This window comes from Trichosurus vulpecula, chromosome 7 (assembly GCF_011100635.1).
Source record: "Trichosurus vulpecula isolate mTriVul1 chromosome 7, mTriVul1.pri, whole genome shotgun sequence".
Lineage (NCBI taxonomy): Eukaryota > Metazoa > Chordata > Mammalia > Diprotodontia > Phalangeridae > Trichosurus > Trichosurus vulpecula.
The window spans coordinates 2,256,409-2,279,639 of record NC_050579.1 but is presented as its reverse complement, the minus strand read 5'-3'; the positions used below and the strand labels follow the sequence as shown (position 1 = coordinate 2,279,639).

Here is a 23,231-nt window from a genome sequence, read left to right as displayed (position 1 = left end):
CCAGGGAGTTTTTGGAGTCACCAGGGGGCAAGATTCTTGACCTTCTTGTGTCTGACTGCCCCACTAGCCATAGTAAAGGCATGCTGTTTTTTAGGCAGAAGAGAAACGTATTCAACATGGAGGACTGGCAGAGCCCAAAGGCAATGGAGCAGCCAGGGAAATCTGTGAGATTTCAGAAACCCACTCTCCCCCTCAGCCAAGCTCTTTCCTCTTAAAGAGTAGAGGAAATCCCCCCTCCACCATCTGCCAAGCTGATATCCCTAAAATGCCAATCTGACTCTCCTACCCAAAGCCAAAGTCATCACTGGCTCCCCTCCTGCCTCTAGGATACAGGACAAATCCTCAGCCTCTCCTGAACACCCTCCTCAGTGTGGTTTCCACTCACCTTTCCAATCTCCTTTCATATTATTCCCTTCAGTGGAAGAACACTAGGTTGGAAATCAGAGGATCTGTGTTTGAATCTCACCTCTGAGGCTGTGGAGGGGATCCTCAAAGAGGTGACTTGGTGGAAAGTACTTTGTTCTTAGAGTCAGAAGACCCAGGTTTGAGCCATCTGACATTGATGAGCAAGATCATGTGATGTGCTCAGCTGTGCCACGCCTCCCTTTCCCTTATCTACAAAATGCTTTAGGACACAGCTCTACAGAGCTCACAAAATGAGTGAGCTGACAACCAGTCACCTCCAGGGGAGGTGAATGAACCTACCAAAGGAAAGCCAATGAGTCAGGGGGCAAAGGCAGGGGGTTTCACATGCTCCCACCATCTGTGAATCTCAAACTTGTTGCCCTGTGACTTCTAAGCTAATGTGGTCATCCATCCATCCTATGAGTTCACAGCCTCAGATTCACAGAATCTTAGAGTTGGGTGAGGGGTCAGAAGCCAATTCATGGACCCCTCCATGACCCACCCCCCACGGGAATGCCCAGCCTTTACTGGAATGTCCCCTTGTCCACTTTGGAGTAGCCTTAAATGTCAGGAAGCTCCTTCTGACATCTTGCCTAAACTCACCTCTTTGCACCAACCGCTCATTGTTTCTAGACTTGCCAACTGGAGCCAAACCAAATAAATCTCTGCCCTCTTCCCTGGGGTAATGGAAAGGGCATTAAGGATGGGGTAAAGAAGCTGGGCTCGCATCCTGGCTCTGCTGTTTGCTCTCTGTGTGAATTTGGCCATCACTTAACCTCTCTAGACTCAGTTTCCACCTTCGTAAAATAAGAGGACAGACTAGAAGACCACCTCTAAATCTATGATTTTATGATTCATGTAATATCACCATCAAGCATTTATTAAGTGCTTACTATGTGCCAGGCACTGTTCTAAGCGTCCACTGACAAAACACAGTCTTTGCCCTCATGACACTTATCACATCCCCCAGGCCTTCTCTTCTCCAACCTGTACTGCCGAAGTTCCCTCAACAAGGTACTTACTGTTGACAAAGGAGGGCAACAGCCTTGCAAAGCGTAGTAATGGCTCTTCATTCAGCTCTGTGGGCTTGTCGGCCAATTTGAAGAAGACATCGTTGGGCTCGCTGGCGAAGCCATAGACATCCTTGACATTGACCTTTCGGCCAATGCCCAGGACAACAAAGAAGTACCCTTTGCACTTGGCCTGGACAATGATCCTCTGAAGGTCGTCGAGCTCTGACTTCCTTACTTCTCCTGTGACCATCAGCACCACAATCTTCAGGTCCCGGGGGTTGGGTGCACTTTCAAAGATACTTTCTATGGTGTACTCAATGGCATTTCCCAAGGCCCTGGTCCCAGGCAGAAGGGTCATCTGGTTGCTGAGGAAGTCTATCAGCTTGTCCTTGGAACCATAATCAGTTAATGAGAGTTCCACGTGGACAGGGGGTACGCTGGTGTTCATCTCATGTTCCCAGGGTGCATGCTGGACCACTGCTACCCTGGTGAGATGCTGGGACATCTTGGGATCAGGGCTGATATCCAACTGCTTGACCATGTAGGTGATGTACTTCTTCATCTCATTGAATGCAAATGGGGTAGTGGTCTCAGAGCTGTCCAAGATGAAGGCCATGTCAATGTCCACATCACTACCTGCTGCTCGCCTGTCCCTAAAGGCAGGCCTAACGCTGTCAAATCCACACGATGGGTCAGGATTACATATATCTAGAAAGAAAAACATAAACAGACATTTAATTCTGTGCCACTTAGGGACTGATCTTGCCCTTAGAAAGAAGATGGATTGATCAAGATATAAGGGAAGCATTAGTCTGGAAACATCTCCACATTATACAGTCATGTTTATGTCCAGATTTCCACTGCCATCTCAGGCTTTCCAATATCAAACAGTAAGGAGATGGAACAAAAACACAGATAATGCCTTCCCCCACCCACACATATTGTGACAATTACAGGGGACTTTAGATCACTACTATCCTATGAGGAAAGCTGAGCTGTGGATGTAAATGAGACATAGGTTACAATTGTGGACCCCACCACCAGCCAAAATGAGTTTACCCCATCCCTTGCTAAATGTAAAATCAATCCAAGAGAAGATGTTTCCTTGGCTATCTCAACCAATTCTCTCTAAAATTGCATCCCATTTACCCTGGATGTATCTTGTCTGTCCATATACATGCCATCTTCCCCATTAAAACGTGATTCCTCCAGGAAAGGGCCAGGGCCAGTAGTCTTGTCTTTCTCTGTATCCCAAGGGCCCAGCACAGTGCCTGGCATATCAGGAATTATTTAACAAACTCTTGTTGACTGACTAATAGTCCCACTACTAGGTCCAATTTGATCAACCCCACGGATGAGCAGACTGAGCCTTTATCAATATGGCGCGCCTTACCCAAGCAGACGTGGCAAAGAAACACCTTCTTCAAGAACTCGTTGAGGTTCCTTGCAGGGGGGAGAACCAGAGCGTGGCCCACAGCTGTGTTGTTGATCTGAATTAGGCAGAAGGAGACAGCTTTGAAGGGTGCGGGTAAATAAAGCCAGGGTGAATACGTGTGTGTGTATGAACATGTATGTATGTATGTATGTGTACATATATATGTATATATACATATATATACATGCATATGGTGTGTGTGTATTCGTGTGTGTGTATGTACAATACATACAGTGTGAATTGTGTCTCTCAAGTCAAACAGTTGACCAGTAAATTGAAACATTCCTCGCCCCTCCTTTCTACCCCGTCTGAGATAACGTAATCCCCGAATGTAAGAGCTGAATCTACAGACTCTGCCCTGGGAGCCTTATTATAACAATGACAGTAATGGTGACGATGACGATGACGATGACGATGATGATGACGATGACTTCCGCCGTGCTTATGATGTGCCGGGCACTGTGCAAAGCCCTTTATAATCATTGTATCATCTGATCCTCACAACAACCCTGTAAAGTAAGTGCTATTATGATGCCCGTCTATAGGTGAGGAAACTGAGGCAAATGCCCGGGGTTACACAGATAAGTGTCTGAGGCCAAAGCCCGGTGCTCTGCCCACGGCACCACCAAGCTGCCCCAGTGACCCGACAGTCTCGCCTGAATCCATGATACTCTAGTCCATCCTTCTTTATCCAACAACCAATGGTTACAAATGGCTCTCAGTGGTTACAGACCAAGTGACAGAAGAGAGAATCAGGGCAAGATGCTCCCTCCTCCTCCACCCCTCAGATGATCCAAGTTGAAGGTCGAGCCTTCAGTGATGACTTATCCCAGTCACAAAGCTCCACAGACTCACAGGAGAGACCCGTCAACACCAGGCCGGGTGAGAGGCAAGATGGTCTCTCTGGCCTTTTTCAATATGTATAATCACAGGAACATTCCCTCCCCCATGCCCTTCCATAGGACACCAGACTTGGAGTCACAAAGACCTGAGTTCAAATCCTACCCCAGAGAGTTACTAGCTGTGTGACCCTAGGTAAATCACTTAATTTCTCTGTGCCTCAGTTTCACAACCTGCAAAATGAGGGGAATAAGACCTGACAGCCTCTAAAGTGCCTCCCAGCTCTAAATCTGTTCCTAAGAGAAGCCTCAGCTTCTTACGAGGCTCCACCCAGATGTCACCTCTTCTGTGGAGACACGTACCGCCCGTACCACTTTGTCCTGTAAAAGTACAAGTGTTGTCAGCACCCTCTAAAGTTCAGGGCCCTGAGGCCAAGCCCCAGTTACTCAGCCCTAGTTTTGTCTCTGGTGGATAAAACACCAGCGAGCGTCACCCCAGCCCCAGTAAAATGAAAGCTGCTTGGAGACAGCGACTGTTTTGTTTTGTTGTTTTCTCTGTATCCCCAGTGCCCCACACACAGTAGGCACTTAATTAAAGTTCATCGGATTGAATTGAATTAAACTCACAAAACCATACAAATGGAAAGTACTTGGGGAATGAGCTAGTGAAACCCGGTCATCTTCCAATGAGAAAACTGAGGCTCACAGAGGGCAGGAGAAGGTGTATAGACAATAAAGTACACAGCTCTATATATACTAATAGCTGTTACTACAGCTAGCAGTAGTGGTAGTGATAGCAGTGGGAGGAGGAGGAGGAGAAGGAGGAGGAGGAGGAGGAGGAAGCGGCCAGAGGGCAGCCTCAGAGAGGAAGGCACTAGCCGCTGGGGGCACTGAGAAGGCCTCTTGCAGAAGACGACGTCTGAGCTAGGATCTGAGCATCACAAAATAAGAAGAAGACTGTAGGAATGGGTGAATACGATGCTAACTCTCCAGACTGGACATTTTACTCCAGCTCTGTCTGTGCCTCTGATCGACTGAGGAAGGAAACCCTGGGAGTTGTTTAGATGAGTGTTAGAAATCGTCCCTCTGCCTTGAGAGGTGCATGAGGGAGTGGCCTTGGAGTCAGGAAGCTGGGGGCTCACGTCCCATCGCCGATGCCACTAGACTTTGTGACCGTAGACAAGTCACTTAACCTCTCAATGCCCCAGACCCCTCTCTAAAATTTGTGGTTGCAGAGCAACAACTTGCGTTAGAATAGTGAATTTTTTCACTGGAAATCTCCTACACTGATGATATAACATTTCCAATCCTCCCCCAAAATCACATTTGGGTCACAAATGAGGAATCATCTTGCCTTCTTAATGTATTATAAACAGTATTGGAAATAAAAGGCAGAAGGAGAGATGCCCACTTGGTGTTTTATCCACCAGAGCTACAAGCAGAACTGAGAAGCTGGGGCTGGGACCGAGCGTGGTGAAAGGTCGAGGGTCCTGACGCAATCCACCCTTGTGTGGTAAAAGCAAAGGAGCTTAGTACCTGGTTAACAAGAGTAATTACCTAAAATAGGAAGCTGCCACATGGTGTGCTCTCCCGTAGCTTCAACCCTCAGGAACCTACCTTGACCAAGTCTCAGCCCTTCCTCCTTCAAACATCAGCTTCCTCAGCCCAGGTCTCACAGAGGAGCCTAGGGCCTCTACCCAGGTGGGACAATGTCACAGGGACTCTGCCTTGCTTCAACTGAGTTTGTCCTAAAAGCTGACCTGTGGGCTCCCTCCCAGGTCTAAGATTTGCCTCATTCTGGGCTTTTCTATGACCCTCAGCCAAGGCATTGCTCCCATCGATGGGGATGGCATTCCCGGGATTCAGCACCCAAAGGCAGGAAGATGATGTGGGCTTCCTCCCCTCTCCCGCCCATAGCACAGACCTGCAGGGCATTGATGAGGGCCCGATCCTCTCTGTTGGTCAGGAACAGGGGCGTGATGCCTGCATCGGACAGCTTGAGCACAGCCTCATTGAGCTGAGGGGAGGCTCGGACGAGGCCGTTGCTGAAGAAGACAGCCACCTTCCTCATGAGGAAGCCGCTACGAGCCCTCTTGAATGTGTTCCTGGCCACAAAGGACATGGCGGTCTCCAAGCTGCGTTCCTTGGACGTCAAGGGCACCTGGAGGTTCCTGATGCGGTCCAGCAGAATGGACTTCCTCTTGGAGTCGGGGAAACGGATCTCCGTGGTCACTTCATTGTTGTAGGTCACCACAGCCACCCGGGCGCCTCGGGGACAATTGCTCTCTGCTATGGTCATGTCACCCACAATCTTCAGGAGGGTGTCCCTCATCCTGCTGAACATATCTTGACTGACCCCTTGTGAGGTGTCTAAAGCAAAGGCAAGTTCTGTTGGGAAAACTGGGCATTCCAGGGGCCCTGCAGAAAAGAGGCAAATTTATTCAAAACAATTAATTTCTTGACTGCTGGAAACAGCTAAGTTCAATGATAGCCCCCATCTCTACAGAAGTTTACAAAGCTCTTTTTTGGGGCAACCTTGGAAAGTTGGGAAGGGAAGACCAAGTGACCCCATTTTACAGGTGAGGAAGCTGACACTCAGAGAGGTCAGGCGGACTGCCCGGCGTCACAGAGCTAGCGAATGTCAGAGCCAGGAAGCTTGGGCTCCCCACTGGATGACCCATTGAGAAGGACTCACCATAACAGCAAGCTGAAAAGGAAAAGAGAAACAGTCAGAGAAGTGTCTCCAGAACCACAGGTCCTAATTGTTCAAGGTAACTGGAGCAGGCGGTGAAGATCTGAGGACTTACGGCATTTGTCTTTGATGCTCTGAATCAGGGCGCATTGCTTTAAAAGAAAACAAAAATGCAGATGAGTAACGTGCATGAGTTGGGAAAATCTTGGTGAACAATACTCAGAATTGGAAGTGGTGTTTAGCTTACATCAACTGACTCTCCTCTGTTGCCTTTATGGCCCTGAAAAAGGCAAGGAAGAAAAGCTTAGAAATTATGGACCATTTCACGCTATCATTACTTAAGTTTAATAAAGAAATCTCTTATTTTTCACTCCCGAATTAACACTTTTTCTAGGCTTTGGCATCCAGAAAAGGAATTGAAAAATGAAAGACTTTGTTTATAACACAAGTTCTTCAGCAGCTAAAGAGTAAAAGAGCTTGGGATTTAAATACAAGTGTTCTTGCCATTATACTGTACTGCCTCTCCCGCCTCTCTCTCCCTCCCTCCCTCCCTCTCTCTCTCTCTCCCCCCCTCTCCCCCCCCCCTCTCTCTCTCCTCCTCCCCCTCCCCCTCTCTCTCCCTCCCTCCCTCTCTCTCTCTCCCTCTGTCTCTTTTAGTCCAGCCCCTTCATTTTACAGATGGTTAAAATGAGGCCCAGATACAGACCAACTTGCCCAAAGTCACACAGGCAATAAAAAGCAGAACCAAGAGTCAAACCTGTCCTGTACCTCCTACAAGAGAACTCAAAAGCAGAACTGGAAACTGTCTAGGGCCCCAAAAGATCATCCAAACATCCTTGGCTACCTTTTAGCAGATGAAAGTCCAAACCATCTAGGTCAGATGGTTCATCATTCTGTTCCCTAAGGTGTCCAGGGATAGAGACTCTGTGGAATTCCCCCAATTCTCCCACTGTGTGGGTGAAACCACAGATGGTTAAGAAGTTTGCCAAGGACAACCCTTTGACTGGCACCCTTGGTGAGGGTGGAGGGGTTGGGAATTGAATGAGGTTCCAGGAAAATAGAGAATGGGCAGTTAAAGAGAGAAGAGGAACCCAAGAGAGTTGAGGTGCACCAGGGAGCCAGCAAAGGTAAGAGCATCCAGGAAGACGGTATGTCAAAAGGAGAATGAGGACTGGAGGGGAAAAAGGCCACCATATTTAGTGACAAGGAGGTCATTAGTGACCTTATGAGAATGGCTTCAGCGAAGGGGCAGGCAAGGAATGAATAGAGCAGGTCAAGAGAAGTGGACAAGCATACATACACTTTTTGAGGAACTTCATAAGGGAAGGACAGAGAAGAGATTGGGTGGCAGCTGGATATGGCAGACAATCGAAAGAAGACTTTTTGTAGGGGTTCAGAAGGTAAGTTTTGGGGGGCTTTATAGAGGGGAAATATGGGAAGGAGCTAGTGGAAAGTGAGAGATTGAAATGACTAGCAGACAATAATAATAGACGTTTGGTGACCGAATGAATGAATGAACGAACAAACGAATGAACGAACAAACAAACAAACGAATGACTTCTGAACCAATCAGCCTGGGGAAGGTGGTGAAAAGAAAGGGGTCAAGGGCCCAAATAAAAGATGAGTAAAATGCAGAGGCCAGAATGCTGGGTCTGAACCTCAGCCCTACTCCTTAGCTCCTGTCTGAATATAGGCAAGCCATGATAAAATCATAATCACCGGCCCTCAAATGGTGCTTTGATGTTTCTGAAGCACTTTGCATTTATTGTGTCCTTTGGGCCCCCCCTGGACCTCAGGCTCCTCTTTTATACAGTGGAGGGCTCAGGGTAGATGACTTCTCTAAATTCACTTCTCTAAATTCCACAGAAAAAACAAATTCTAACTTTTCCATTCATAGCAACATACCAAGTGCACATTTAGGCAGACTGAAATGACATGGGAGATTGATTTTATCCCTTTTCTACAGCAACACCCAAGAAGTGAGGCTGAATAGGGAGCAAACCCTCTGTTCGAAGGAAGTTGGGCACCAGATGGCTCTCACTGACTACTAGCAAATCGAGAAGGTGGCTAAGTCAGGAGGTCACAGGAGTACTTACAGATGGTCCCGGGTATCCTGGGTCTCCCTTCTGTCCAAGGGCTCCAGGGGGTCCTGAATTTCCCTGGAGAGCAGCAAAGCAAACATGTAAGTTCCACATCATAGGGCAGAGCTCTCAAGGCTCCTTGGACAAATCTACCCTTTGCCCAGGTTTAGGTTCAAGGGAGTAATTGATGGCTCTGTCAATCTAAGGCATTGAATTCAGTGGAGAGTACGATGTCTCAGTAATCTGGCCAAGCCTTTCTCTGTGCTGCCATAAAAATATATCTGGAAGAGGCTCCAAAGATAGGTAAGGAGCTGGGTCCAGAAATGAATGGCATTTTCAATGCTCTCAAGCTAAACTGCCATCAGAAAAGCTCATGGATTTTGTGTTTTGTCTGGACCGAGCAGAATTATTCTCCTAATGATGCCTTAGCTCCTCAACCATTATAGTGTTAACTCTTCAAAGGCAGGGTCTATTTTTGTCTTTCTTTGTATCCCAGGCAAAGCAGCCACTTCGTAAATGCTTGTTGATTGGTTGGTTAGCTGCAAGTCAAAGACGGCCACAATTTCAGAAGAATCAAAAGTCTAGATGGCCCAAAGGCAATAGAAAAAGTGGATGTAGGGGAGTCAGTAGGCTATGTGAGACCCATGGTCTTGGAGTGAAGCTGTAGTCTGACTGAACCACCAGAAAGAAGACTCTCCATAAGACAGAGAAGTGGATATGAGGTTCTAGCATAGGGTATTTGTTGAATGCAGACGACCAATCCAATTTTTAAAATCTACCTTTCTACTCAATAGTTCGGGTTGGCAATCTATATTAATGAAATTAATTGGACAATTGTCCAATAGTTCGTTTCACTTTATGCTGTCTAAAGCCCACCTAAAATAAGTTTTTGTTAACGACCTCTGACTTTGAGTTATGTCACAGTCCGAGCTGCTGCAGGGGTCAAGTCAATCCAGCAAGAATTTTACCTCCAGCAAGGTCCATCGTGGGTTCATCCGTCAAGTGGAGAAGTTGCATTGGTTGATGAGCAATGAAAACATAACATACGGGATCCCAATATTCCCAGAAACACCCTGGAAACACTCAACAGACATCTGGTGATGGGCTACTCTGCTGACTAATGCACTGGACCAGTTGGGGCAGCTCCAACTTTGAGAACTTTTAACAGCTCCATGGTTCTAATTATTGTGTCTCCAAAGCTGGGAAGGGCTCTCTGGGTCTATCCCTTAATAAAAGTCACTTCACAGAAGAGGGAATTACCTGATTTTTTTTCAGAATGTGAGGGAAGGGTAACAGGCCTTGGGATTAGGAGGTCTTTTAGCTTCCTGTTCCTATTCCACATCCAGAGAGGTTGGGTGTGAAAGAGGCCAATGTGGTGTCGTGGAGTTGAGATTTATTCATAGGACCACAGGCTCATAGATGTAGAGCAGCAAGAGGCCTTGGAGGAATCCAGCTCAACCCCTCATTTTACAGAGGAGGAAACTGAGGTCTAGGGAGGCTAAGTGAAGCCGTGTCACCATGGTGATCCGCTTAGACAAAGGAATTCGCTGGTTGGGTGGATGATACTAGGACCTGACTTACCCGGCGGCCTCTGCTTCCCTTAGGCCCTGGTCCTCCGTCCACACCTCGATCACCAGGCGCTCCCTGGGAAGAAAGAGAAGGAATAGGTGAGTTCAGCTTTGGAAGGAGGTCTATGCTGAGGTCAGAGAGGCTGGATCTGTAACTGAATCCACTGAATTCAGTCTACCAACGATGCTCGATGTATATGGACTTTATACTGAGCAACTAAATGAACTGATGAATAGAATCCTAGAGTAGAAAAGGACCGATGAGGTCATCGAGGCAGTCTCTCACTTCATGCAGAAATCTCTGACAGAAGTAGTATAATCTCTGAGCACCCCTTCCAGTGACAGGGAGCTCACTCCATCACAAATTGGCCAATTTCAGTTGGTGATAGCTCTAATTGCTAAAAAGCTCTTTCCTCTGGGGTTAAACAGAAAACATCTCCCTCTTCTTCTACAGAACTGCCTTCTTGAAACTTGAAGACTTCTATTGTGGCCCCTGAGTGTTTCTGCAGGCTAAACATCTTCACTTTCCTCAACCAATCATCTCATGCTATGGTTTCTGGGCCCCTTCAGCAACCTAGTTATCTTTACCTTCTTGGGGTCCCCCATCCCTAGACACATTCCCACTTGTAAATGATCTAAAACTGAACACAATACTGTAGATCAGGGCAGAATAGTGGGACTCTGTGCAACCAAAGGTCACATTAGCTTTTCACAGGGGCCATGTCACAATGTTGAGTCATGGTGAGTTTGCAGTAAGCCCCAGCTCTTTTCCCTCACAAACTAACTTCTGCTTAGCCATGACTCCCCCATCTTGTACTTGTGAAGTTGACTGCTTGAACCCAACTGTAAAACTTTACATTTATCTCTCTCACCTCCCTTGTTTTTGAGTTGTACAGACAGATTTAGAGCAGCTGATTTGTAATATGATTTACATGGTGTGTATGACAGTGCCATGCTAATATATTACTAGAAAGAAATCATTCTACCTTTGGTCCTGGATATCCAGGGAATCCTCGTTCTCCCTAAAACAAAACCAAGAAAGGATTCGATCAAGATTCTGCTCCAATTTAAATGTGTGGAATAAGGACATATTTATTCCTATAAATGTATGTATGTAAAAATAAAAGGAAACGTGGCTTCATATAGTTCTATTTAAAGAAGATTCTTTGTCAAACATTCACATTGCTCTTTTATTAATAAAGCTAAGCATTACAAGTATTTGTTCATAAGAAACAACAGTAGTAATGTAACAGATTCAGGGATAAGATGACTAGGGTCACCGTGATAATAGCTTCTTACATTTTCCAGCATTTTACCATCTGTGACATGCATTCACATCCATTCTCTCATTCAATTGCATTCATTATGAATGTGATACGCCAGGTAGGCTCAGCAGCCCCTATCCCTTCTGCAGCTTTCCTTGTGTTAATAAGAATATAGCCAGAACAAACTCCAAGTGCATACTTCTTATCCACTCCACCATACTGCCCTTTGAGAAGAATAGCCAATACCTTGAAGACCCTTGTGTGTGATCTCTGGGACTGCTATTTTGACAGGAAGTTTTCAAAACTCAGTTAATTAACACCAACACAGATTTACTTCTTCTCTATAAAGAGCATATTTCAGTGAGAGGTCTTGATGCCACCTTGGCAATGGAATGGGTTGGGGCCACTTTGTTCGTGAGGGAAGCACCTACTTTTTTGCCTTTCTGTCCTTCAAGGCCGATGCCATCTCGTCCATCATCTCCCTAGGAAAAGAAAAGACAATGTGACCATCAGTTGGATATCCAGTGGGGAGGTCCTGGTGCTTAAGAGAGCAGGGGAGGGGGAGAAGGAAACACTGCCCAAGAAACCCCATCATGTTGGGGGCCTTAAAAGAGTCAGTGCTCTCTCTCAGCTAAACAGAGATGAGAAAAAGTGAGTTGAAGGGGATCCATTTTCCAAATTGGAGGCACCCACTCAACATCTGGCTTATGCCACTCATAGTTAATAAAGAAGAATGAGGAATAAGGGCTCTTTTAAGGCAGGGACTGTCTTTTACCTTTCTTTGTATCTGCAGCACCTAATACAGTTCCTGGCACACAGTAGGTACTTAATAAATACCTGTAAATAGTAGGTACTTAATAAATGCTTGTTGACTTTCATGATAAAGGTACAAGAGGGACTGGTTGTGAGACCATTCAAAAGTAGGATTAGAAAATCCTAGAACCTTTGAGGTCATGTGTTCTAGTTATCTCTATGGCATCTTTGACAGGTGACTTAACCTTGACTTAAATGCTTCCAGTGCCAGGGAGCTCATTATTTCAGGCAACCCCTTCTATTACTGGAAGTGTGAAAAAGTTCTTTCTTCTATCAAACTTTGAGATGTGCTCCTTCGTGAGCTTCACAATTGGTCATAGGATCATACACCGTAAGCTAGAAGAGCTAGGCTTAGAGCTAGAAGAAACTTTGGAGGGAGGTCACCCAATGGAACTTACTGAGGTTGCATCTTATAGTCCATATAGAACTGCAGGAAAGACCTCTGATTTCTTGCTGTAATTGGGTGCCATCACATGCTCTGATCTCAGGATTTTGACTTTTCTTAAAACCTATCCCTTCTGCAGCTTTCCCTGTGTTAATAGGACTATAGCCAGAATGAACTCCAAATGCATAATTCTTATCCACTCCACCGTACTGCCCTCTGAGAATAGCCAATACCTTGAAGACCCTTGTGTGTGATCTCTGGGACTGCTATTTTGACAAGAAGTTTTCAAAACTCAGTTAATTAACACCATAACTAAACAACCCTATTCAAACAGACACTATTATCCCAGGAAAGGACATTTTAACCAAAAGTTCTTAAGCTTGATAATTTCAAACTGATACCAAGGAGATAGATGAAGCCTAGACTAGAATTCATCTCCATTCTTCCCTCAGGATACAGTGTCAGCTCAGAAAAAAGCCTCCTGAGGGTAAGCCCCATCTTTGTCCTTAAGAGTCATGGCTCCATAGGGAAACCATGCAAGGTTCTGGGAACCAAGTTGATTCTCAAACTTACCATCTCTCCCCGAGGTCCACGTAGCCCATTACCTCCCTTTGGACCAAGCTCTCCAGGCTCACCCTAAGAAAAGAGATTATTTAACAAACACCATTCCTGCTTCAAATTGTGGATAGAAGCCCTTCTTTGATCCTGAGTGAGTGGAGGTGATTTGAGTTGGAATAGATTAGGTTGAGTTGGGTTGGGGTGGGTTGAGTTGAGTAGGCTTAGAATGAACTGAAGTAAATTGAATTAAATTGAACTACACTGAAATGGATTTCTGTAGAAGCTTCACATGACCTCAGTACAGATCACATCACCAAAGCCAGTTAAGGAAAGCTATGTGTAGGCTTCAAGACTCTTGTTTTTGTGGTTTGTTCCTCTGATTCAGCGATTTAAGAAACCACAACACCTTGATGAGGACTTCTGGAAACCATCCAGGAAAGCTTGCAATTATTCTCTCTCTAACCCTACTAGTGGTAGAACAAAGGGAGGAGAGAGAAGGAATCTCTCATAGCATCAATCTGTGGAAAGGTTGGAGATGGAGAATTAGCAATGGCGGCTCATATGTCTATAAATGCCCTTCCCTCCTCACATCCCTATGAGGTGGGAAAGTCTATTACCCTCCTTCCAGCTCAGTTTCCTCCTCTGTAAAACTCAGACAGTTGGACTAGACAGCCTCCAAGTTCCTTCAAGCTCTAAAGCTATGATCTTTTGAGTTGGACAGCATAAGAATTTGATCAAGGATCAGGGTTCAGTTGTTCAGTCATGTTCAACTCTTTGTGACCCTGTGGACACCAGTACTGTCCACGGGCTTTTCTCAGGAAAGATACTGGAGTGGTTTGCCATTTTCTTCTGCAGAGGATTGAGACAAACAGAGGTTAAGTCACTTATCCAGGGTCACACAGCTAGTAAGTGTCTGAGGCCATATTTGAACTCAGCTCTTCCCGAATCCAGGTCCAGTGCTCTATCCACTGAGCCACCAGGCTGCTCTCATAGGGTCACAGCTCACAGATTTGGATTTGGCAGGAACCAACCAACCCATGCAATTTTCCAGCTATGCAGAACAAGACCCAGAGAGTTAATAGAACCACGGATTCCAAGATGGAAGGAATCTCAGAGATTAGATCTAGAGCTGGAGAGGACTTTAGAGGCCATCTAGACCACCCCCTCATTTTACAGATGAATAAACAGAGGCCCAGAGAGATGAAGTAATTTATCCAGGGTCATGTAGCTCTTAAGAGGCAGAGCTTGTTTGTTTCTCCAAACAGGGTTCTTCCTAAGGCACTTTCTAACCCAATTTTACAGTTGAGAAAAGTGAGGCTCAGAGAAGGGAAAGTGAGACAGAACTTGATTTATCATTGCACTGAGAAGGCAGGAGTGGTCAGTGGAGATCGGGCCATAGAAAGGAGAGCTCACTGCCTTGTGCTTCCTTGACAGCAGCCGCAGCTCTCTATCCTGAGAGGGCATCTCTGGAGGGCAGTCTATTCTAAGCCTCTGCAGGTAGCCTGGGAGTGAGAAAGCTGACTGAGGGTCTTGGAAGCCTGAGTTTTCATCTAGGACTCAGTCCACCTCTAAGGACTTAGGACATACCTTGGCTCCCAGGGGACCTGGTCGGCCACGATCTCCAGGAACTCCTGGGGTTCCGCCACCTCCCTAGAGGAAAAAGAGGAGGGATTGGTTACTGCAGCATCATACAAATTGGCCAAGTTTTACTACAGGTGTTCACAAAAATTCCCCAGTTCATCCCACTTGTTCTCATCCTTCAAGACTCAGTTGTAATGCTCCCTCCTTTCCCAGGCTTTGCCCAGGTCCGGTGCCTTGCACATAGTGGGTATTTGTGAATGAATGAAGCTGTCTCTGCCCCTTCCACATCCTCTCCTGCTTTCTTTGGGCCGCTGGCATGGCACAAGACACATCCTGCCCTTTATGGTAGCTGATTGGGCACAGCACCTGCCCCACTCGATTGTGAGCTGCTTGAGGGCGGGGACTGATCATACATACAGCTATTAAGCATCTATGATATATATCACACAGCATCCAGGCACCTCTGAGAGAGACGCAGAGCTGAATCAAGGCCCTGCCCCATCTAGATGAAATGGGTCTAGTTTAAAGATGTGAAATGGCCTCACACAGACACTCCAGACTACAGGCCATCCATCTTTGTCTGTTTGGGGGAAGCTCACACAAATCAATATTTTTCAGCAGGTTTCTATAATCGGTGGTTTAGGACTGGACTGGGACTTCAAGGGCATCTAGCCCAACCTCCTGAATTTACATATGGGGAAACCGAGGCCTGTGGAGGTGAAGTGACTTGCCCAAGACCACATAGGTAATAAGTTTTAGAGGCTGGACTGAACCCAGGTCTTCTGACTTCAGCGCTCTTTCCACTAAACTACACTGCCTCTTTCATGTCTGATTTCACCTCCAGAATTCTATTTCATTCATATACTAAGAAGTATTTATTCAGCATTTGTCAGCTATGGGGGACCCCTCCAGGGTGTATCAGATTACTGCAGCAACAAAAAAAGGAAAATTTGAGATGGGGGTTCAGCCTTGGCCACCACAAATGGAAGGCTGGGTGGTCATGTGCCGCCTTTATAGCCTCCTCCTCTCTCCCTACCCCCGGTGGAGAGGGAGTAAAACAGGAGAGAAGAGAACAAGGAAAAGAAAAAAGAGAGAGGAGGGGGAGGGGGAGGGAAGGGAGGGGAAGGAATATTTACCCTCGGTCCAGGAATGCCTTGTTCACCTATTAAGCCTGGGGGCCCCGTTGGGCCGGGTGGACCCTGTGGACAGAGGAGACCAGCGTAAACGTTGTGAACAGGCTGAGCCTTCAGGAAAGATCCTGGGGAGGGGGCATATGCACCTAGTCCAGCTGACAGCCCAAAATAGTCAAGGAAATGCCAGCTCATGGTTCGGATGGAGCTCAAGGCTTACAAAGCACTTTAGTCACAAGTACTCAGGGAAATGAGTAGGGCAAGTATTATTCCCCCAATTTTACAAATTGGGAAACTGAGATTCAGAGAGGGACGTCACTTGTCTAGGTCCTACACAGGACCACGGCATCATAGCTTTAGAGCTAGAAGGGGCCCCGGGGGCTGTCTAGTCCAACCCCTAATGTGACAGGTGAGCAAACTGAGGCTCAGAGAGGGGAGCGACTTGCCCATGGTCCCTCAGCTAGTTGTGTGTCAGAGGCAAGGTTCCCCCCACCCCCAGCTCTCTTCTGGGTTTGATTCCACATCTAGCGCTCTTGACACTAATCCATACTGGGTGTGGTCGCTCACCTGAGACCAAGAAGGAGACAAAAAGAGCAGCCAAAGGGTCCTGTCTTAGCTGTTGACCCACCACAAGAATATTCAGCCATTCATTAAGAAAGTCAAATCAATTAAAAAGCAGCTTGTCCCCCAGGAAGGAAGCTTGGAGCTCCTTGATGTTGACCTACCTGTGGCCCTCTCGCTCCTGGCTCTCCCGAAATTCCTGGCTGACCTGGGCCGCCTTTGTTACCCTTGAAAACAAGAGACGATAGAGATCATACATGGCGGTCTGACTGAATTCAAATTCAAGCCTTGCCACTTCCCATTTTTCCTCTCTGCCATCACGCCCAGGTCCTACTGACACACCCAAGTCCGGGATGAGGATCCTCCAAGCTTTCCGTGCCCTGTCATGTCTAGGCAGAGTGCTGCTCCCCTACAGATCCCAACGCCTCCAGGAGGACTTCGCAGAAGCCTTCCTAGAGGGACTGGCCAAAAAAGGCATCCCCCTGTGCCCAGCTGGCTGCTGAGGGGCTTCTCTGAACTAACAAAGCCAGTCCTTGAGCCACAGGCAAACAGCCCATCCCTGGTCCAAATGTTGGAAACATTTCCTCCCTGGCTTAGCTTCCAAGTGGAGGCACGGGGTGAGGGTGGGGGGATGGCGGGAAACCTTACTGGGGGGTGGGCTATAAATCACTGGCTAAAATAAATCAGCAAAGTACCGGGTCATGGGGAGTGTCATAGACCGAGAACTGGGAGGAACCTTGAAACAATTCAGTCCCCATCTGGTTTCTTCGTCTGCTTTGATTACTGTTCTGCTTTGATTACTGATTCAAGGTAGGACCAGCTACCACCTCTGCTTTTAAACTTTGGTTTTTATGTCATCTGCATTTCCAAATATGTCCCTCCCATGTCCTACCCCCAGGACCACTCATCATAACAAACCCCAGAGAGGTCTAATGACAAAGGCAACAGGACTCAAACTCAGACCCAGGGGTCTTTTCCCAACCTCTTAAGAACAGCAGGAGGGAGCAGGGCACATGGAGATAGTGAACACCCTTCATATTAATGGGGGCTTGTGGGAAAATGGGGGGGGACCAAAGGAAAAGCACTTACCTTTACTCCTGGGGGGCCTCTACGGCCAGGGCCACCCTGTATGAATAAGAAACCACCATGGGGTTAGCAGAGAAAAGAGCATCTTCCAAGTCCTTTATCATTCATTCATTAATGGGATAATACAGGCAAGGCACTTTTAAAACCTTAAATAAATATTAGTTGTGTGTCTCTGGGCAAATCACGTCACCACTCCCTGCCTTGATTTTCCTCTCTGTAAAGTGGGGGTAATCACGGCACCTCTTACAGGCAATGATCAAATGAGGTAACACATGTAAAACTTGAAGTGCTTTATAAATGCCAGTTATTATTATTACTGCTTTTATAACTCATCAAATCTTCATTATGTGCTTACTGTGGATGGCCCTGACTGAGGACTCTGCTCCTCTGCCACGTGACGCCTTCTGGAGCAGGGCCCCTCATCTACTTGGAATCGCTGCCAATTAAAGTCTTTAGGAGGCTCTCAAGGCTGCCAAACTAAACAATTCCATGGTCTCCACTCCTACTTCTCCCCCTCATTTCCAAAGCGAAGTCTGGGGGCCATGAGCACTCCTGCTCCTCCCTCCCTCTCCACCGCCCCAGCTCTTTCACAGTGGGGAGCAAGCGTGATGTAAGCCCCATTTCAAACAGGGGTCCCCACCGTCCCCAGCCTCTGAGCCAAAGGTAACACCTGCACAGTGAAGGGAGACAGGAAAAGGAGGCTTGGAGGATTGAAAGCAAACCCAACAGAGGCTCATTCATCATGCCTTATACAGACTGTAGTCTGGCGCTGTGTAGAAGACCACTGGCCCCAAGGAATGGGAGCCCTTTGCATGAGGACCCACCAAGATGGACAGCAGTAAGCCTCACTGCCACGTGACCAGGTCCCACGGACACACTGAGAGTGAGAAACCAAGTCTGGGATGGGGATTCTCCATGCTTTCCATGCCCTGTCATATCTAGGTAAAGAGTTTCTCCCCTATACGAAAAGGAGAAGCAAATACAACTGGACAAGGGAGAGTCCTGCAGACCCTCCACCCCCTCTAAGAAAGCATGAGCAGCTGGAGTCATGAGAGCCCTCGTTAGCACTTTGAGGCTGCCAAGAGCTTAATGTCTGTGATCTCATGTGATTGTGGCAACAATCCAGTAAGGGTGGATCTATTGTTACCCCCTTTGCAGATAAGGAAACTGAGTCTGAGAGAAGTGAAGTAATTTGCTCAGTGTCACATGGTCGGTAAGAGTCTGAGGTGGGATTTGAACCCAGATCTTCCTGATGCCAGGGCCAGTCCTTTATCAGCCATAATGAGCTCCATTTATCTGACTGGATTGCATCCAGTCTTTGGACATCCTCGTTCTGCCCTTTAGACTTTTGGGTAATACAGCAGTAGCTGCTCAGTGGTGGGGCATAGCAAAGTGTGGAATTTTTAGTAGAACTACTCTGCACAGGGTCCCACTTCACCAGCCTGCCTGCCCCAGTTGTGCATGACTCCTCAGGGGCAGTGTGAGTGGCTGTGCCTCAGAGCTAATACCAGCAATTTTTGTGTCCAAGTCAAGTAGCACAAAATGTGCCCTCAAACAGAGCATGGGTGGAGCAAGCCTGGGACCCCCATGGTGGAGGGAGGCAGAATCGATGGAACAATGTGAGGCTGCTTCCAGGAGGGGCAGAACAAAGCTGAGCTCAGAGGTAACCTAATTAGTTCTAATTAATTCCTATGTGACCATCAGGGACTGTGCTGCCAAAATATAAATGTAACAGATTTTTAAGTTGCCCAATCTTTTGGAATCATTTTGCCCTCTTCAGTTCCAGTGCCCTGATACAAAGCTCCAGTGATTCCACCCTAGTTACAGTTTTCACAAACTGTGAAAGTTGGAAAGGACCTCCTGGTTCTACTCAGACACTAAGGAATCTTCACTGTAGCATTCCTACAAATAGTCTTGCAGCCTCCACTTGAAGACCTCCAAGAACTGCCAAGGCAGCCCACCCTTCCGTGGGACATGTCTAATTGGCAGGAAGTGTTTTCTGATGTGAAGCTCAAATGTGCCACTGGGCTGCAGATGGCCAAGAATTCTCTCCCACCTCTGTCCTAGCCTCGTCATTTGTTTAGGTCCCTCAAGGGTGGAAGGGATCTTTCTCCAAGTCCCTGAACTATGTGCCAGAAAGACTCAGGAAGAAAGAGGGAGAAAGAAGAAGGATGTTCTCCTTTCTGCAGTCAGCATCAGGACAAGTGTGGGTATCTCCCTCCCCACTACAATCTCATCCTAGCTTCCTTATACATGGCATTTCCAAAACACTCGCTGATCTCCAATGAATTGGGGGCTGGTGATATTTTTAAGCTATTTCCACAGGAGCTAATGTTCGGCCTCATTCACGCAACGGGTTTTTTCATCATGTCCATGCCAACTGTACAGTGTAGCCAATTCTAAGAATGGCCCCTCTTGTCTTTGACCATTGCTCCAAATGACTATTTAAAATTAATGAGCCTCCACTGAGGGCTTTTAAAATTTTGTTTTTCACCATTATCTGCTCATTTATGAGTTCAGAGAAAAAAAATTAGTAACGTTGGTGTAACATTTGATTGTAGGCAGAATGCGGCTCTCACATAAATTTCCTCACCTCCGATAATTCACTCGGCACAGCCTGACTTCAGATTAGGGTCTGTCTAAACCTTTCTCTCCTTGCCACTCTGTCTTAGGACCAGGCTTCACGTGGATTGGGAGCAATCTTAGAGACTGCAGTGTTTTTCACATCTCTAGCCAGCCCACTATTCACTCTCCTCTGGGCAATGAGCTTCCATGGATAGGCTCTCTCCTACGCCCTTATTTTCCAGCCTCTAAGATGACCAAGTATCACATGATTCACCAATGCTACTCTCCCATGTGTGCTCCCAACCATTGTCCCCATTCTTGGGAGTTTCCTGGATTGTGTGAGTCTTTTAGTGACCTCCAGCACCCGCTCTTATAATTTAGAGTCTCAAAGAGCTGCCTCAGGTGCTGAGAATTTAAAGGATTTACACAGGGTCACACATAGCAAGTATATATGTCAGAGACAGGAGTGGAACGTTGAGGTCTTCCTGACTCTAAGACCCACTACACCTCATTGCTTCTCATATAGCAGGTAACAAAGATTTCATGGGACAGGCATCCCATATGAACTTGAGAGTAGCAAAAACACGGGAAGGAAAGTTTCTATGGTGAAGTGGGGCCCCAGGAATACACTTCCTGCCAAGAGCAGAGAGGTGTCCATCAATAGGCAAAGAAACGAGACATACTCACATCCTTCCCAATCACTCCAGGACCACCTGGTATCCCATCAAGTCCAGGCACTCCCTAAGACAAAGAAGAGACACAGACGAGACTCTCATGGGCAGGCAGAAAAAAAATTGAGTTTCTTAGAAAACTACATGAAATGGATCTGCATGCATAATACATATATACTATATGTGCAAATTCCCATGCTCCCCATTGCATATATGCATCTACAGACATGTATTTCACCAAGATCTGCTCATTAAGATGAGAATCTCATCACTTAAAATAAACCAAGGTTTCTTTTAACAACGTTGATTCACATGTCATTGTGGAAGCGGCTGAGGCCCAGGATAGACCCTCTACAGGGCTGGCCTTTATCAGGTCCAAGGAAAGCGCTGCTTCCTATTTCTGCCCCAGCTGCCTAGTTGAACGGCTCCTTTGGCCATTTAAATAGTGAATGATTGAATGATACTTTACCATTGGGCCGATTTCACCCTTTTCTCCTTTGGGTCCTTGCTGTTGACTGTCCAGTCCTATTTCACCCTGAAAACAACAACACGGAAGTGTGGGCCAACGATACTAAAATTAACCCAACTGACTAATGGCTAGACCACACAACCAATGCTAGATGGCTGTTGAATGAATGACAGGGGTAAGAATTTTAAAGGGTAGGCAGATGTGACTCCTTGGAGGGAGAAAGTAATTTTCAAATCATCCCAACCCACAACAGTTGACCCAAACCACAGTAACGGACTTGTTCTGGGGTTGCCCAGCAGCCCCATGGTACCCAGAGCCATTCACAGACCAGGGACAGCAGGATTTTACTCCTGAGGAGGAAGATGCTACAAGCTATACAAAACGGGCATATCCTCTATCCTTCAGTATGGCGTCCCACCCTGGGGTCAGCGTAATGGGAGGCAGTGAGCCAGCCTAAAATGGAAATAATCTGGCTCAGGAATGGCAATTTTTTTTATTGAGTTGAAATGTCACATGACAAAAGAGACCAATGGAGAGCAAGAATGTGATTCACAAGAAGCCCTTGCCTACAGTGCCAAGGCTCCACAAGCCAGAGAGGAATGAGTCAGAATTCTATATGGTGACCACTGCAAAAGCAAGCTTCTGGAAAGGGGCAATGAGGCTGGTTTTAGTCACACATCTCCTGCTATTTCAATTGGAGAATGTCTCCATGTCCTTCCCAGTCTTTCTCATGACCCATGGTCCTAAATTTGACACTGAGCAAATAATCAAATGAGACAATATTTGCAAAGTTCTTAGCTCAGTGCCTGGCACATAATAGGTACTTCATAAATTTTATTCCATTCCCCTTCCCCCTGAGCAATTTAATAGGAAATTCTCTTTACCGGATCGCCACGAATTCCCATGTCTCCTCTCTCTCCTTTCTCTCCTTTCACACCTCTGTCTCCCTAAGATAAAAACACAAAGAGACAACGACATTCATAAATGCTTCCAAAGCCATTCCCCACTCTTAACATGTTGGGATTCAGCTTAGAAATGGTAATGATATTCAGAGTGATAATCCCAAAGTTAAGAATCTCAGATTCCTAGAATGGGACCAGTGATGCTATCTACTACAACATGCACCAGACCAAAAATTGCTTCCCCAACAAGTGGTCATCCAACCTGTCCTGGAAAGACCTCCAGCGATGGGGAACCTCTTGCTCCTGAAGTTAGCCCATTCCACATTTGGACAGCTCCAATCATTAGGAAGGGTTTTGTTTTGTTTTGTTTGACATCAAGCCTAAATATGCCTCTTTGTAGCTTCCACCCAAGGTGCCTGGTTGTGCTTCCTGGGGCACAACTAGACATCTTTGTTTTTAGAGAACTCTAACCACAATCTGGTTGTGCTCTTGGGGATCAAGTGGCACAAAGCTAATCCCTTCTCCACATGACAATCCTTCAGATACCTGAAAATAGTTCTCCTGTCCAACTAGAGAACAGCTCTGCCTCTGCTTGCTGCCACATATCCTCTTGATTATAGGTCAAATAAAAAGTCCTTTCAAGAAAACTATTGTATTTATCAATTTAGCAACTTTAGAGAAAACACGACCTACCCGTCTTCCAGCACTGCCCCTTTCTCCAGAAGAACCTGGCAATCCTTTGTCTCCCTGAGAAACAAATTTTGGAAAATGTCACAAGGGGACTCACTTCCACAAATTTGATCAAAGAAATGTGACCAAGGTTTTGGGAAATCAAAGGCCTTTTTTATTTTACAGTACAACTAGTTTAAAAAATGTCTTACTTCTTCTCCATTTAGTCCATCCAGACCTATCTCTCCCAATTCACCCTAGCAAAGAAAATACAAAGGGGAATTAATATATGGATAGGTAAATGAACCTATCAATTTAAAAACAATTGAAAGATAACAATTTTTTTAAAAAGTACTTGAATACCTTTTCTCCTGGGAATCCACGGGAACCCTAAAAATAAAGCAAATACAATTAGTGATCCTTCAATACAGGCCATTTTCCATATATACAGAATGATGAGTCACCCATGGGCAGTGATGGAAACTAGCTGGAGGCAGCTCAAGTGGGTTAGCGGAAAGAGCCTGACCACATGGGCTCGGGTAC

At 46.4% G+C, this 23,231-nt stretch overlaps 1 protein-coding gene across 3 annotated transcripts in view; it reads right to left on the bottom strand.

Annotated features, from left to right (window-relative positions):
* The window catches only part of COL6A3 (collagen type VI alpha 3 chain), a 100,493-nt gene that overhangs the window by 18,988 nt on the left and 58,274 nt on the right, over window positions 1–23,231 (bottom strand). For all 3 annotated transcript variants that reach the window (XM_036767455.1, XM_036767456.1, XM_036767457.1), the window contains 21 exons: window positions 23,052–23,078; window positions 22,901–22,945; window positions 22,713–22,766; window positions 22,002–22,064; window positions 21,118–21,183; window positions 20,665–20,718; window positions 17,416–17,451; window positions 16,491–16,553; window positions 15,772–15,834; window positions 14,642–14,704; window positions 13,070–13,132; window positions 11,730–11,780; window positions 11,020–11,055; window positions 10,047–10,109; window positions 8,481–8,543; window positions 6,632–6,664; window positions 6,500–6,536; window positions 6,388–6,399; window positions 5,617–6,110; window positions 2,812–2,908; window positions 1,428–2,126 (listed from right to left, as the gene is read on the bottom strand). In XM_036767455.1, coding sequence (XP_036623350.1) covers window positions 1,428–2,126; window positions 2,812–2,908; window positions 5,617–6,110; window positions 6,388–6,399; window positions 6,500–6,536; window positions 6,632–6,664; window positions 8,481–8,543; window positions 10,047–10,109; window positions 11,020–11,055; window positions 11,730–11,780; window positions 13,070–13,132; window positions 14,642–14,704; window positions 15,772–15,834; window positions 16,491–16,553; window positions 17,416–17,451; window positions 20,665–20,718; window positions 21,118–21,183; window positions 22,002–22,064; window positions 22,713–22,766; window positions 22,901–22,945; window positions 23,052–23,078 — 2,182 coding nt within the window. The remainder of the gene's footprint in view (window positions 1–1,427; window positions 2,127–2,811; window positions 2,909–5,616; window positions 6,111–6,387; window positions 6,400–6,499; window positions 6,537–6,631; window positions 6,665–8,480; window positions 8,544–10,046; window positions 10,110–11,019; window positions 11,056–11,729; window positions 11,781–13,069; window positions 13,133–14,641; window positions 14,705–15,771; window positions 15,835–16,490; window positions 16,554–17,415; window positions 17,452–20,664; window positions 20,719–21,117; window positions 21,184–22,001; window positions 22,065–22,712; window positions 22,767–22,900; window positions 22,946–23,051; window positions 23,079–23,231) is intronic.